This window comes from Dendropsophus ebraccatus, chromosome 3 (genome assembly GCF_027789765.1).
Source record: "Dendropsophus ebraccatus isolate aDenEbr1 chromosome 3, aDenEbr1.pat, whole genome shotgun sequence".
NCBI lineage: Eukaryota > Metazoa > Chordata > Amphibia > Anura > Hylidae > Dendropsophus > Dendropsophus ebraccatus.
The window spans coordinates 12102003-12118395 of NC_091456.1; the positions used below are offsets into that span (position 1 = coordinate 12102003).

General features: G+C 41.7%; 1 protein-coding gene across 17 annotated transcripts in view; it reads right to left on the reverse strand.

Moving 5' to 3' along the window:
- NCOR2 (nuclear receptor corepressor 2) overlaps window positions 1-16393 on the reverse strand; it is a 344534-nt gene that overhangs the window by 8038 nt on the left and 320103 nt on the right. For 13 of the 17 annotated variants that reach the window (XM_069960952.1, XM_069960940.1, XM_069960954.1 and 10 more), the window contains exons 39-44: window positions 13317-13460; window positions 11394-11524; window positions 9460-9644; window positions 9018-9167; window positions 4887-5032; window positions 629-682 (exon numbers count right to left, since the gene is read on the reverse strand). In XM_069960952.1, the coding sequence (XP_069817053.1) occupies window positions 629-682; window positions 4887-5032; window positions 9018-9167; window positions 9460-9644; window positions 11394-11524; window positions 13317-13460 (810 nt within the window). The remainder of the gene's footprint in view (window positions 1-628; window positions 683-4886; window positions 5033-9017; window positions 9168-9459; window positions 9645-11393; window positions 11525-13316; window positions 13461-16393) is intronic. The other 4 variants (XM_069960947.1, XM_069960949.1, XM_069960951.1 and 1 more) reach the window with 4 other exon arrangements.

Sequence of the window (16393 nt, forward strand, 5' to 3'; positions counted from 1 at the left end):
GGGAGCATGGACTGCTGGTTGACAGGAAAGGAGACAACTTGTGCCCATATGTATAACTATGTATAACTTTGTTAAACATAGTAAAAAAAATAAAAAATAAGAGTATATTGCAAATCTGCTTGTGATCACAACCCCTGTTGATTTCTTCAATAAATATTTCCGACAGGTACATTTTAAGATTTACTGAACCTGAATCTAATGAATCAGCAGCTGATTATTTTTTTCTCTTAAAAGTTGCTCCGTGTTCCAATTCCCTGTAGAAGTTGGGAATGAAAAAATCCAGTCTTATTCCAGACGTCCCCAGGAAACAAACACATGGAAGGCAGACGGCAAACAAGATGGAATCAATCAACAACCGTTTTATTAGCTTCAATCTTTGTGTACATTCGTCTCTAGTGTAACTCTAGTGTATTATCTTGTGTAGCTAGTGTATGTGGATCAACCCCTATGACATCTGTACAAAGAAGCTGAAACCCAGGCTTCAAAGCTGTAAAAAGCTTCAAAGCTGTAAAAGCTGTAAAAAGTCATAATCCCAGACTGTCACCAATATGCTGAAAAACGGATTGCATTTAACAGGTGAAATAGTATACATATATACAGTGATACCGTATAATAGAGACTGTATTACCTGATCCAGTAATGGCCGGCATGTTAAATATCTCTGTTCCCGGCTGCCCAATATCTGATGAGAAAAAGCAGAATTTAACCAAACTAAATTCTTAATTTACATCTTAATAAAGAATCACAAGACCTGGGGCTAATAAGACACTATGACTGTGAACGACTATGGGATAAGACACTACAACTGTGAACGACTATGGGATAAGACACTATGACTGTAAATGACTATGGGATAAGACACTATGACTGTAAACGACTATGGGATAAGACACTACGACTGTGAACGACTATTGGATAAGACACTACAACTGTGAGCGACTATGGGATAAGACACTACGACTGTGAACTATTGGATAAGACACTACGACTGTGAGCGACTATTGGATAAGACACTACGACTGTAAATGACTATTGGATAAGACACTACGACTGAGCGACTATTGGATAAGACACTACGACTGTGAACGACTATTGGATAAGACACTACGACTGTGAACTATTGGATAAGACACTACGACTGTAAATGACTATTGGATAAGACACTACAACTGTGAACGACTATGGGATAAGACACTACGACTGTGAGCGACTATTGGATAAGACACTACGACTGTGAGCGACTATTGGATAAGACACTACAACTGTGAGCGACTATTGGATAAGACACTACAACTGTAAACGACTATGGGATAAGACACTACGACTGTGAACGACTATGGGATAAGACACTACAACTGAACGACTATTGGATAAGACACTACGACTGTGAACTATTGGATAAGAGACTACGACTGTGAGCAACTATTGGATTGCTATATCCATTGCTATTCACATTGCTTGAACTTTCTGACCCTCGGGCTGGTACATGTATATCTCTCTTTTGGTCTCTTTTTTGACCTGACCCTATTGGGTGTCACCATATGATATACTGTATTCTGCCCTTGTTTTTGTGACCATGGGTTACCCCACTACCTGCCATTCTGCACATACTATATATTGTGCACTGTGGTTCGCGGTATGTTAGGGCTATACACATACTCTTGTCATACGCCGCTTTGCATAGGTTTTATAGACGCCGCTCTGTATTGGTCTTGTAGACCGCCATATCTCATCCCATTGAATTAAGGCCCTAATATGCGCTGTTCTGCATATTCTGCATATTATATCTGCATGTTCAGCATATTATAATCTGCATGCTTTGCATATTATATGCTATACTGCATTCTATCGGCTAGGACTTGCTTTGTGACTTGTGGGCTGCTTCATGATGCGCTATACTATACTATTCGATAGGACCTCGTTATCCCATTAGATCTAGTAGTGGATGTTGCTATATTGTGGCATTTCCCACTATAGTTGGAGTAGTGGACACTGCTACAGTTGGAGCAGCGGTTGCTACTATTTTGTGACATTACCCATGGAGATTATTGTAGCTGTGGATGTTGCTATTACAATAGCATTTCCCACTTTATTATTTCTGCATGCTGCGATGCGCACGTATTTTATTATGTGCATATCGCGATATGTACATGCTCCTCTATTACATGGTTTTTATTGACTATTTGCACTTTATTATTTATTTTTTATCTTTTTATTCTTTATTTGGTCACATTTATACATCTATATATTTACTGTCTTTAGTGATATCCAGGGTTACACAGGTTATGCCTGATGGGTGTCAGCGGCTATCATACTGCAGCTCCCATATGGATAGTATTTATATGCAAGCTATCTTTATATATACCAACTGATATTATTACTTCTAACTAATATATGTATTTATGTATTCTTAGGTCCTTTTTTATACCTTTTTTTGATTTGTGTTGGGGATAACCCACTAGAGTTCAATATTATGTATATGCATGCCCTACCATTTTCAAGTGCGAATTTGCTGCACTACTGGAGTCCTCCGTATGCCTATTCTACCCTTGTATCTACTGCGCACGCGCAGCTTTTCTAAGATAGCGCCTATCATTGTTAGGTGCTTGGATTTACTGCGCATGCGCAGCTTTTCCATCATCGTGAGATGTCTATACTCACTGCGCGTGCGCAGCCTCTCCAAGATGGCGCCCGCCATTGTCATCATGCTTCAGCTATCTGTACATGTCATTGGTTGCCCATTCTTCCATTGCGCATGCGCGATCGCTCTGTATTCAATTGCGGTCGCCATGTTTTTGTAGTTTTTAAGTTTGGCCTCTTGTGTTTATTTTTCTTGGTTCCTACGGCGCATGCGCGGCCTCCCCAAGATGGCGCCCGTCATTACAGGACGCCGGATTCTCCTGCACATGATCTCATCAAGGTTGGGAATTGTTTTCACATGTTCCACATGTATATATAATATGTCCCTATCTCATTACCCACATCCCTGAGGAACCCGCTGGGCGGCGGAACGCGTGGGGTGACTCTTGCCTATCTGACCCGCTCCTTATTTTTTTGGACTGTACATGGTGATCGTTTCATTTATCCAGCCTTTGTTCATATTAATTATTTCTCTTGATGTTATATGTCATAGGGATACTGCTTAGGCAGCTTTGTTAGAACTCATATGGTCCGGGGTCAAAGTGGTCGTTAGACCTTGCTGGTACGCCGGCAGGCCTCATGTTGACATTTTAAGTGTTTTTAATGTAGGGTAGTGTTTGGGGTTTGTCTCCCTCATTGCTTTACCCCTGCATAGTTGATGGTATTTTTTGTAATTTTGTTATTGTCTCAATAAAGTATTGTTATGGTGTGCTACCTTTTTGTGCATATGCTTTTGTCTTTTTGGGGAGTCGACTATTGGATAAGACACTACGACTGTGAACTATTGGATAAGACACTACGACTGTGAGCGACTATTGGATAAGACACTACGACTGTGAGCGACTATTGGATAAGACACTACGACTGTGAGCGACTATTGGATAAGACACTACAACTGTAAACGACTATGGGATAAGACACCACGACTGTGAGCGACTATTGGATAAGACACTACGACTGTGAGCGACTATTGGATAAGACACTACGACTGTGAGCGACTATTGGATAAGACACTACGACTGTACAAAGTTGCAAAGCCAGCCAGGGACTTGTTTACATCAGCTGTCTCAGAAGGGAAGGGGGAGGAGGGGGGAGACAGGGACAAAGACTCATCATACACAGAATTTTGTGTCTTTTGCAAAAAGCAGCAGCTCAGAATTGGGGGAAGGAGACTGAAGTATGGAATGAATGGTTAATCTCCAGGAGGGGGGATGATCCAACATAAATTTTACCTAACCTAATAACCCCTTTAATAAAGTCTGCTGCAGTGAGCAGAAGCCTCTGGGGTTCTCCCCAATCACTCATGGTTCAGGCAGCATTCGAGTGATTAGAGGTTTCTTTTAATTCTCCTGTCTAAAAATGGGACAACCCCTTGAAAAACTCATGGCCCAAGTTATTTTAGTACACCAATAACTGTCCAGCATCCACTGTAGTCTAGTCCAGAAGGGTTGTTAATTTATAAGTAGAAGAAACTAAAGGGAATTCTCTGAGCAGCCACAATATCAGTTCATATTAAAGGGAATCTGTCACTAGGTTTATTCCCCCTTAAATGAGGGCAGCATAAACTTGTGACAGAAATACTGAACAGATCGGTGTATTACTTACATCATTCTGTTCAGCCGTTCTCCTAATATGCAGGAGAATAGGATTCTTGCCGCACCCTCCCCCGCCCTGCAGCTGCTGATTGACAGTTGACTGACTATACACAGCGCGGATAGATAACTGCCAATCAGCAGCTGGTGGGTGGAGTTTTCTGCATCTCATGAATATCCAGGACTACAGGGCACATGCACATAATGCAGAAGACTACTTATTGTCCATGTTATTCAGGAGGAGATCTCTGGATCAGCTGCACAGAACAATGTAAGTGATACCTCATTCTGTTCAGCTTCTCTGTCACTAGTTTATGTTACCCTGAGATAGGACGCCATAAACCTTCTGACAGAGTCTCTTTAAGGAGGTAAAGCTATATTGTCAAAGTCATTCCCACGGAAATGGTTGGCACCATCTACCAAAGAGTGGCCCCGATTTCTGTTGCCTTTACCTACCATGATAAATAACCCCCGTAGCTTCTAGGTAACCCGGCCCTTTTATTTGTGAACCGTACACATCTCTGATGGACCAAGGAACCATCCAGGCCGGATCAGACTTGGTGTAAGTTCCAGAACAGCACAAGGTGACAACCCTCCCCCCTCATCAATTTCCATTACAATTCCTCCTTGTGAAAAAAACATGGAAAGTCTTACTATACTCTGGCTCATTCCTGTTGGTTGTACTAAGTTTTTTAATGATCTCCTGTTTCTTGGATTTAACCATAGCAGAGGTGCTCTCAGTCAGCTTACTGAAGAACGCTGGGGGTTGTGCGTTGTTCCCTGGAGATTTCGAACCCATCCTGTAGGAAGAAAGACACGAATAATTGACACTGCAAACAAACAGATACCCAGGGCCCTTACAGTGGTAGGATAGGAGAAAGCTGTATACAGAATACATTATTGTCATGCTAAAAAGCCTAAGAACTGACCCAGACCTTACTTGTATATGTGTGAAATAACCTTCTAAAACTTCTCTCTGTTCAAAAAAAGGTACCAAACACAGGAAGTCCCCGTCCTCTGTGTGCTCACACAGGGAAAGACACCTGTCCATCATGCAGGTTCTGTATCAGCTGAGGGCAATTAACTGATTATATTATATTATAAACTTTTGCTAATTCTATTATCAGCTCTGCAAACAATTCTCTATGTTATGTAACAATTCAGTCAGTATAATCTCACTGTGTGGTTACAAAGGTTTTGGTGCTGTGTGACAGGAGAGCTGACCATACAATGCAAGCACCCCCCAGGATTCTGTGCTACTGAATGTGGATGCGCAGTAGCTGTACATGCGCAGTGGAGGGAGACACCTAGTGGCCATATGTATAATGTTGACCTAAACATAGAAAACTTAAAAAAAAATTAGAGTATACTTCAAAACTGCTTGCACAACCCCTGTTGATTTCTTAAAAAAAAAAAAAAAAAAAAATCACAACAATGTCTCTTTAACTTAGTACAATCTCACAATAGACACAATCTTAGTCAGTTCTTAAGGGAGTATTTTTCTGCTATGTTTATGGTGCAAACCATTCCATCATACCTATCCTTATGTCCAGACAATCTATACACTAATTAACTATCTAGGAGTTCTCGCTTCCCGCACACACACAGCTCATCAAATATTTACATACACTCTGATCACTCAATTGATCTGTCAAGCGAAAGCTTTTCCATTTCTGCATTTGTTGAATACTGGAAACAGGTGAAGAGCTGAAAACCAGAGCGTAATCTAACAAAGCTCCTTATAGGAAATACAGAGAATCCTAATATGTACCCATGAATATAGTGTGTGTGTGTGTGTGTGTGTGTGTGTGTGCGCGTGCGTGCGTGTATATATATATATACACACACCTCCATATACCCATATATAATATAATACCCATACATAATATGTACCCATGAATATAGTGTGTGTGTGTGTGTGTGTGTGTGTGTGTGTATATATATATATATATATATATATATATATACATACACACACACACCTCCATATACCCATATATAATATAATACCCATACATAATATGTACCCATGAATATGGTGTGTGTATGTGTGTGTGTGTATGTAAGTATGTAAATATATGTGTATATATATATATATATATATATATATATATATATATATACACACCCCCATATATAATATAATACTGATACATTATATGTAGCCATGAATATGGTGTGTGGGTATGTATGTAAATATATGTGTATATATATATATATATATATATATATATATATATATATATATATACACCCCCATATATAATACAATACTGATACATAATATGTAGCCATGAATATGGTGTGTGTATAAATATATACACACATACACCCACCCACCCATATATAATATGCACCCATAAATATATTATATATAAGTTGCAGTGAAATGATATAATCAGAGATTTGATCAAATCCTGGGAAATGATGAAATGACCGTTCCATTATTTCCTTAGGGAATTGATCAAATCACTGACCCCCAGGGAAATGATGGAATGAACTCTATAATTTCCCTCTGCAACATAGAATTTGCTTACCGTATCGCCTCTCTGCTACCCCCAGCCTGTCCGCTCTGCTCCCTGTCCGCCTCCGATCCCGTCCACCCTGCCCTGCGACACGCCTCCTGCTCTGCCGTCCGCCCCGACGCATATGCCTGCCGGGAGGCGTGCCACTCTGCTCAATTGTTCATTCTGTCATTTCCCTGTAAGGGGTCAGTGATTTGATCAAATCCCTAGGGAAATGATGGAACGGCATGTTCATTTCAGCATTTCCCAGGATTTGATCAATTCCCTTGATTCTATAATTTCACTGCAACATATATATACATTTCTTTACTTTATGTTAATTACATAGCTGTTATCTCATTAAACCAATAGCATAGCTGTAGGAGAGGCCATTTCCTGGGGCGCCTGTAAGTTTTTATAGAATAAAAGTGGGTAATGTAGAAGCGTAACGGCAAATATACTATGATGTGAGGGAACCCAATGTGTGAAGTGTAAGGATCACATTCCTAAATTCCAAGTACAAGATCAGTAACATCATTCTGCGCTGTTTCATTATTCTCCATGCACCTGTGCATAAGTTGCAAAAAACATTTTTGACAATTAGAAGCTTTGGTCCATTTAAAGGGTTTGTGCACCTTCTGTCAAACATATGATTTTCTCCCTACATTCCCCAAATGCTCTAATCTATGGCTGCTGCTGCTTTCCTTTTTCAGAACCACAGTACCCTGCATGGGAGCTGTATACACACAATTGTACCTATTATTTTTACTATTATTATATTTTTTTTATTTTGGAAGCATTGGAGAAATCGCATGGTTGCACAGGCTCACACACCCTTTAGGAAAATGGTTATAGGATATAAAGAGACAAGGATTTTCTTGCACAAAGCATGCACACTGTCCCCCCTCCCCAGAATTTGGAGGTGTTAGAAGGCTTCACAGAGCTCGTAATTATGACAGGAGCAGCCGGAAAGAAACAGAACAGGTCGTTCACTTGTGAAACCATAGAAAATGGTAAGATGAGAATGAAGAGAGGACGAGAGACGTCTTTTGTTTTCACCTTAAAATCTACTGTGCTGCTATTTTCTCAGTTGTCTGTTATTGTAGTCTGACCACTCAGTGTTATACAGACAGCGTCAGCTCACAACAATCACCCTCAATATGGGAGACTACTGCCTCTTCCCTTTCTCCTACCAGTCATTTCCCCACTCCAGATGATATAGTGGGCCCTTGTCATGTGTACACTATAATAAACGTCTATAATGCACTTCTATACTGCTGTGCGGCTGTAAGGAGGGCTCTTACTTTCAGTCTACTTCAGTAGTTTCATTCAAGTTAAAAGGGGATTTTTTTTTATCAAAAAGTCATACAGATTTGTAATTTACTTGTATTTAAAAATCTCAAGTCTTCCTGTACCTATCAGCTGCTGTGTGTCTTGCAGGACGTGGTGTATTCTTTCCTGTCTGCCACCTCTGTCCATGTCAGGAACTGTCCAGAGCAGGAGAGGTTTTATACAGGGATTTGCTCCTGCTCTGGACAGTTCCTGACATGGACAGAGGTGGCAGCAGAGATCACTGTGTCACTGGAAAGAATACACCACTTCCTGCAGGACATACAGCAGCTGATAAGCACTGGACGACTTCATATTCTTAAGTATATTACAATTATATAACTTTAAAAGAAATAAAAATGTGGGATAAAATACTCCACCTTTACATTAAAAGGGGTAGTTCACAAAAAAGTTCTTTGAGATCAGTTGGGGCCAGAAATTTGTAATTTACTTCTATTAAAAAACATCCAGTCTTCCAATACTTATCAGCTGCTGTATGTCCTGCATGAAGTGGTGTATTCTGACAGTGCTCTCTGCTGCCACTTCTTTCCATGTCCAGAACAGCAGCAAATTTCCATAGAACACCAAACCACTTCCTGTGGGACATACAGCAGCTGATAAGTACTGGAAGACTCAAGATTTTTTTGATAGAAGTAAATTACAAATCTCTGGCACTTGCTGGGACCAGTTGATTTGAAAGAAATTTTTTTCTGGTCAAAATAATCCTAATGTGAAGAGCTGTTACAAGTATATGGATCGGTGGTCATGGATATTACTCCATGTACTATTACTATTCAACTTTGAAATGAAATATTCTTCTTCTACTTCTTTATGATCTAGTCTACTCGCAGCGGACGTTCTCATTAAAAAGCAGTCGGAAAAGCAATCTGAAGGGAAAGTATGACTGGATACTGATGGAAAAGTAGGCTGGCATGCTGGAAGAGTGCATTACCTTGGTTCTGTTTGCTCTCCCTCTCTATATAAAGTGGTGTATGTGGAACTTCTAGAATACTCTGGTTGTCCCATGCCCTCTGGTGGAGAAATGGGGTCGATACCATCTTCTGAGCCACTCAACGCAGATGCTTTGTTTTGATCTGGTGATCTATGGATCAACGAAGCTCAGGTTCATCTACTGCACACACGACTTTAGAAATGTGAACTACTCTTGGTAGGAACTACTAATAGACTACGGTACTGTCATATAAACCAGACTTAGAAGTCAACGGGGTCTTCATGGACATCCTACGCTACTGATTAAAAGGGGCATAGCCAGACATCTCATCGAGGCTGAATGCAAGATACAAACCCCGATTGTTGGCTGTTAGTTCATAGTGTTCAATCTGCGGGTCTGGGATCCCGTCCATGGCACCTAAGACTCGTCACATGACACGTACCTTTTCTCTGCATTGCTCCCAGGAGATATCCGTGCTGCCTGGCTCTGCTCCTGTTGTTGATGGACGGTATCACTGGGGTTCTGCCTTAGGTCCAGTACTGGACATCCAGCATAGTAGATCTGTGGTGGCATTTGAGGGTGCAGCTGCTGCGGATGGTTTCGGGTGTAGTCCTGTGTAATGACCTCCTGAAATCAGAGACAAAATACAACGGCTACAAATGGCTTTTTGGGACATTACAAAGACAAGAACATTTCAAATAATAAGGAAATGTCGGAGGTCATTGTTTAACACAAGACTTGTGACGTGTCATGCGCGCTCAGTGGGCAGCCAGTGGCCAAGGCGGGACCCCGCTACGGCCATGGGACTGACAGATCTCAGCTTAGTTCACCACTCAGACCATGAAGCCGCCGGAGAACAGGGAACTGGAGCAGAGAACAGTGGACCCCAGCGCTGGAGCCGGGGGAGGTAGGTGCATGTTGTCATATTACTCTTTTGGAAAAAAAAGTCAACGCCTGGACTTCTCCTTTAAAGGTCAATACAGTATACAAAATAGTGTGTATTTTTTATTTTTTTTTACATATAATGTCGCTAATTCCTGCAGTGTGCGGCTGCGGGTGAGATCATCGCTTATTTAAAGTGCCTCCACATGTAAAACAACAAAAAGGGTCCGGGCTGCATAAACGATCCTTGTATCGTTTGTGCAACCCTGGAAACTAACAGCACAGATATGTATATATTGGGTCTGGGATCTGCATAAATCCGTGCTCTCAGTTTTAAGACCACAAGCAGCAGTGTATACTTACAATCTAGCTTCAAAATTTCTCGTTATCGGCCACACATCTTCCTGATTAAATGGGGGTGTATAAAGAGTGTATACTTACTATCCACGCTGCTTGTGATCCAACTCTCCAGTCCTCTGGCCACATCATCAGGCCCCGCCTCCTACAGATGTTAATCATTCTGGAGTAGGCGGCGGCCTTAAGTTACAGCAGTGGCTAGAGGACTGGAGAATTGGATCACAAGCAGCGTGGATAGTAAGTATACACTCTTTATACACCCCCATTTAATCAGGAAGATGTGTGGCCGATAACGAGAAATTTTGAAGCCCGCTCTAAAGGCATGATTAGCTGAGGATCGTCGTTTGCCTGGTCCTCTTCTGATCACCATCACTTTCACACTATCGGCCGCAGGAGTGTTTTTAACACACTTGTGGCTGATAACTTGTCTTCTCCCAGCTAAAGATTTTGAACCTTTTATTTACACAGCTCAGGCATGTGGCCCCATTCAGACCAGCCTCTGAAATCATGCTTTCCGGTGAAGGCAGCAGATCAGCCTCTCCTGTATGGCCGGCATCCTGTGAGCTACAGGATTACATCATGACCGATCAGATCCCTCCTGGCAAATCTCAGACTCCCTCCCAACAAGTTCTGCTGTATGTATAGAGTGCTGCCCCATCAGAGGGAGCAAAATATTAGTGATGTGGTTGGTAAGTCTGTACAATTATAAGCTGCAGAGTTATAAAACTCCCCAGACTCACACTGTTTGTCTCATCTATCTGCTATGTGTAGATTCTTGTGTGCCCTATGAGATGCAGGTTGAGCTGACAGAGGGAGTTGGGCTGAAGCTGCATCTCATAAGAATACATTGAGATCACTTATGTACAACTTGCTGCACTTAGGACTTAGAACGAGTACAAGGACGAGACCACCTAGGTATCTGCAAAAATAGATGTATCATTGGATGTGTAGACTGTATTAGCAGAGCCATATCAGAGGGGAAAAAGGAAGCAAGATGGCAGACAAGGTAGGTAAACACACTGCATAAAGAAGAACCTCCACATTATTCTACGATTATAGCCGAATAGCCTATGCTTCTCCATAAAAAATATATTAAAATAAATAATAATAATTATATATATTACTAGTGACACATACACTGATATGCTGAGCCAAAGTGACAACACGTTGACTTTTCAGGTGTGATGGAGCCTGTGATGTGTGACATGGAGATTGTTGGCCATCTGTTTTCTGCCGTAGATGCCCTTCCGATATGTGTTTTGCAGGCACTGTAGAACAAGGGATGAAAGATTATTACAGCCGATCTGTACATTACTAAATAGAAAAATAACCACATGAAGCCAAACTATGAGGCTATGTTCATACGCTGTCAAAAAGACATTATTCTGTAACAACGGCCGTTACTCATATAATAATGGTCGTTGCTATCAAACAATGTCCTCTATTTGCCATTAAATGGCAGCCATGCACCAAAAAATCTGAACATGGCCTCATAGTGTAATTTCACATGCATTCTTACAGCAGGTTGAATGGATATATCAATTTTATTTAGACTTCCGTATTTAAAATGCAGTTTAGGCTATGTTCACAAGCCGCCAAAATGACGGACGTTTTTTAGTAGACAGCCATCATTTACAGGGTTTTCCAATTTAAAAGGGGTAGTGCGGCGTTAGAAAATTATTCACTAAATAACACACATTACAAAGTTATACAACTTTGTAATGTATGTTATGTTAGTGAATGGCCCCCTTCCCCGTGTCCTCCCCACCCCCGGAAGTGTAGTGCACTATACATACCTGGACCGCACCAGCCCTCCTTCATGCCACCCCCCCCCCCTCTGCGGCGTCATCAGCTGCTCAGCCGCGATTGGCTGAGCACAGTTATGACGCGGCAGAGGGGGGGCGGCACGGAGCGGTTCGGTCGGCCTCCCGAAGATGACATCATTGTCACAAAATGGCGGACGGGGGTCGACACGAATCAGGTGAGTATAGAGCACTACACTTCTGGGTCTAGCGTGGGTGGGTGGGGGAACACGGGGAAGGGGGCCATTCACATACATAATGTACATTACAAAGTTGTATAACTTTGTAATGTGTGTTATTTAGTGAATAAATGTTTTCTTTGACCTTTTAAAGTGTTCAGACCTCATTTTGTGAGCAACATCCTGTTTTACTACAATTGTTGGAATTTGTGTACTTCTTACTTATCGAGTGCTGATGACTTTTCATTTATTATCCTTATATTTCCCCGAAAATAAGACATCCCGTGAAAAGAAGACCTACTTGCTGAATTGCTAAATATAAGGCCTCCCCCGAAAGGAAGACCTGGCAAAGTGTTTGTTTGGAAGCATGGCCGCCGAACAGAACATCAGGGCATGCAGCTGGGATTCTTTTTAGCCTGCCGTCGTTGTCCCCTACCTTTACCGTCCGCTGCAGAGCAGCTGCATGCAGGACATGAAGTCTGTCACCTGCCACAAAAACCAGGTGTTTCCTTCTGCGGCTGTCAATGTGCAGACAAGGCATCAAGAGGCCCATCCGCCATCCCCATTGAAGAGCTGCACACAGTCTGCAGTTATTCTCTCACCTGCCGCCATACCATACAGTGTCCCTGCTGTGCTGTACAACTGTACTGCGGTGAGCTCCCACTGATGGCCAGAAGCCACTATACCATATGCTGTTCCTGCTGTGCTGTACGACTGTACTGCTGTGAGCTCCCACTGATGGCCAGAAGCCACTATACCATATGCTGTCCCTGCTGTGCTGTACGACTGTACTGCGGTGAGCTCTCACTGATGGCCAGAAGCCACTATACCATATGCTGTCCCTGCTGTGCTGTGGTAAGCTTCCACTGGTGGGCGGAAAACCATACCATACAACCTGTCCCTGCTGTGCATATGACGTGAATTATTCTTCATGGAAAAATAAAACATCCCCTGAAAATAAGACCTACCACACCTTTCGGAGCAAAAATAATATAACACTGTCTAATTTTCAGTGAAACGGTATACATCTGTACAATATAGACAAACAATATCTTTATATACACCCCAGGGGCTATCACCTTGTTTGTGTCTTGATTCATGCTCCAGACGGGCATTTTCAGCGTCTTGCATGGCGGCTCGGACCTGCTTCTCATGAGACAGGCGTGCTGAGCTCATAGGGCTGACTGCATCACGTCTGTCAGGGCTGTACCCTGCGGGAAATCCTAATCAGATGGACAGACATTAGTATTTTCAGTCCGCTGTCCCGCCCTCCAATAACAGGATAAATAATGCAACTGTGCAAAATGTTCTCACTTTGATTGTCAGGATTTTATCGGTTGTACTAGAAATCAGGAAATCGGTTGTACTAGAAGAAGAAGAAGAACTAAAGACCATGGAGCAAGCGCAGACCTCGTGCAGCAGACTCTTGTTTATGTTGCATGTCGCATGGTTGAAAAATGAAGCGGATTTTGGACCGGGAATAAAAGCCAAAAGGAAATCGCCTCATTTCCAGGATTAGTTTTACAATGGTGAATTTCCAAATATTCAGAATAATGTAAAATGATTTATAGTTTTTATTCTGTCCCCATCTCTGAGTTGTTTCCTTTCTACATCTCCATTAGACTGCGCTGAAGTGTTGGCTGTCAGGTGAGGCCTATGTGCGTTCCACCTAAGGATACTATTACACCAAACGATTATTGGTTGCACTTGTCCCGAACGGACGATAATCAGACGATATGTATGATGTCGACTGATTGTTGTCTTTCAGCAGGTTTAAAAAAAAAAAAAAACTGCAACGATAGCAGTGGTCTCCCAGCCATTGCTCCGTGTGATAGGCAGCAGACCAATGCTCTTCTATAGGCCACCCTGATGATTGAAAGTGTCACTGTCATGAATTTTTTTTTTTTTGCAGAAATCAATAGTCCAGGCGATTTTAAGAAACTTTGTAATTGGGTTTATTAGGCAAATCTGCCATTATCTGCATTGGAAAAAAAAAACTTTCCCCAGGTCCCCCCCTCCCTTCTCTCATTCACTGCTCATTATCAGGAAATCTTGCCTCTTTTACATCAGTCAAGCCCTGTCTGTTCTATGGAGGGGGGAGGAGGGAGATTAGTCACTAGCAGAGAACAAAGGATTACACAGTGGGACCTGTGTGAAAGCTGGTATTCAGAGGTCAGAGAAGTCAGTGCTGACTTCAGAGGAGATAGCCCGGTGATGTAGCTGTAAATTAACTCTTTGTTGTCCTGTTTTGGTGCCTTATCTCCCTCCCCCCCCCCCTCTCCATAGAGAACAATGAAGACAGGGGGGGGGGGGGCAGAGCTTTAAACTTCTTTTTCATGATAAAAATGCATTTTTCGGCTAACACACCCAATAACAAAGTTTCTTTAAATCGCCTGTACTATTGATTTCTGAAAAAAAAAATTAAACAACAGTGACACTTTAAAGATAGTCTAGGCAGCCCCTCCAGCTCCTCCCTACTCGATGTCTGCTCGTGTAATAGCACTGACAGTGAGCGGGGAACAAGGAGCAAGCGAGAACTGACCTGACAGATTGGTCCGTCTAATACTAATGGTGTGTGACACAAAAATGGCAAAAACCAGACACATGGATCATTCTGCTTTAAAACCTATTTACTAAACAAAAAGTCTTTGGGATTAAAAGGATTGTTATCTATGCTTATTTTTTTCTATATAATTGAGGAGATGAAGGCCGATCTGTAGTTACCATAAGCAGCAATGTCCCTTTTTTCATTGGGAGAGTTTGGATACCATAAGGCCTAGTAAGGGGTTCCGGCAACTTTTAACAAGTATCAAGCAAAGTGATTTTGGAAAAAAACAAGATCCACCTCCAACTACTCTCTGTATTATGAAGGTCAACGACCTAATGTACAAGGAGGATCTTACATGGAGTATACAAACTAATCCTGATCATTTATTAAAATACTTTAGTCTTGAGGGTGCAATTCCAAGAAACTATAAAGATCTCGAAATCCTCGGCAGCCTTCAACTATGTCAAAGGGGTATTCCACTCAAACATAACTTTCCATATGTTGCTGCCCATGATGAGACTAACAATTCATTCCATACTTGTTATTATCTATTCAGTCTCCTTCCTCCAGTTCTGAGCTGCTGCTTTCTGCTAAAAACACAAAAATCTTCGTTGGAGCTTTTTTCTCTGTTTCCCCCTGCTGGTGTAAATAGGTCACTGGCAGGCTTTATCTGCAACATTATAGCTTCTTTGTAATGCTGGGAGGGTTATTCTGAGGTCAAGTTGCTAATGAACTCACTGGGATTATCCCTGCCAGCATTACAAAGTTGCTACAATGTTGCAGATAAAAGCCTGCCAGGGACTTGTTTACATCAGCTGTCCCAGAAGGGATGGGGAGGGGGGAGAGAGAGACAGATAGAAAAGCTCACACACAGATTTTTGTGTTTTCAGCAGAAAGCAGCAGCTCAGAACTGGGAGAAGGAGACGGAATACATAATAACAAGTATGGAAGGAATTGTTAGTCTCACCATGGGCAGCAACATATCAAAAGTTATATTTGAGTGGGATAGTCATAGGAATGCCTGTACCGCTTTAAGGATGGGAGATGGCTGCTAAGACTGAAATCATAATACTCCTCCCTCCTTTTTCTCTCTCTTTCTTTTTTCTCTTATTCATCTCTTTTCCTATGTTTTTTTTTTACTTATTCTATTTATTTTCTTGCTGTTGATTGATTTGATGTATTTAGTTTACTAAATGTATTTTGTGCTTTCTGAGTTGACTATTATTATTTATACAAGTTATATGGGCTGCATGGCTTCTGTCTATTACTTTTGTGGCGTCGGCAAATACAGTGTATTGTTTGACAAATTGGTGAAAATAAAAAATTTAAAAAAATAAAAACAGCTGGAAGAGTCTGGAGCCGCCCCATGTGCCACGGACCATTGGTAGGATCTTCTTCCGTCTCTGGTCATTCGCATATTCGGATGATTTTGGAGAGGATGCTCTATTTACCCTCCATGTTAGAAATATACAGCACACAGACAATTTTCACTTTGGTTACGGAGTGTTAGTTTTTCTCTGTTTTTCATTGTTCCAGATAACGGGACGGCAGTACGCATACAAAGTGTACATTTTGCACAGCTGTTTATATCCACAACCCAGACTAAAA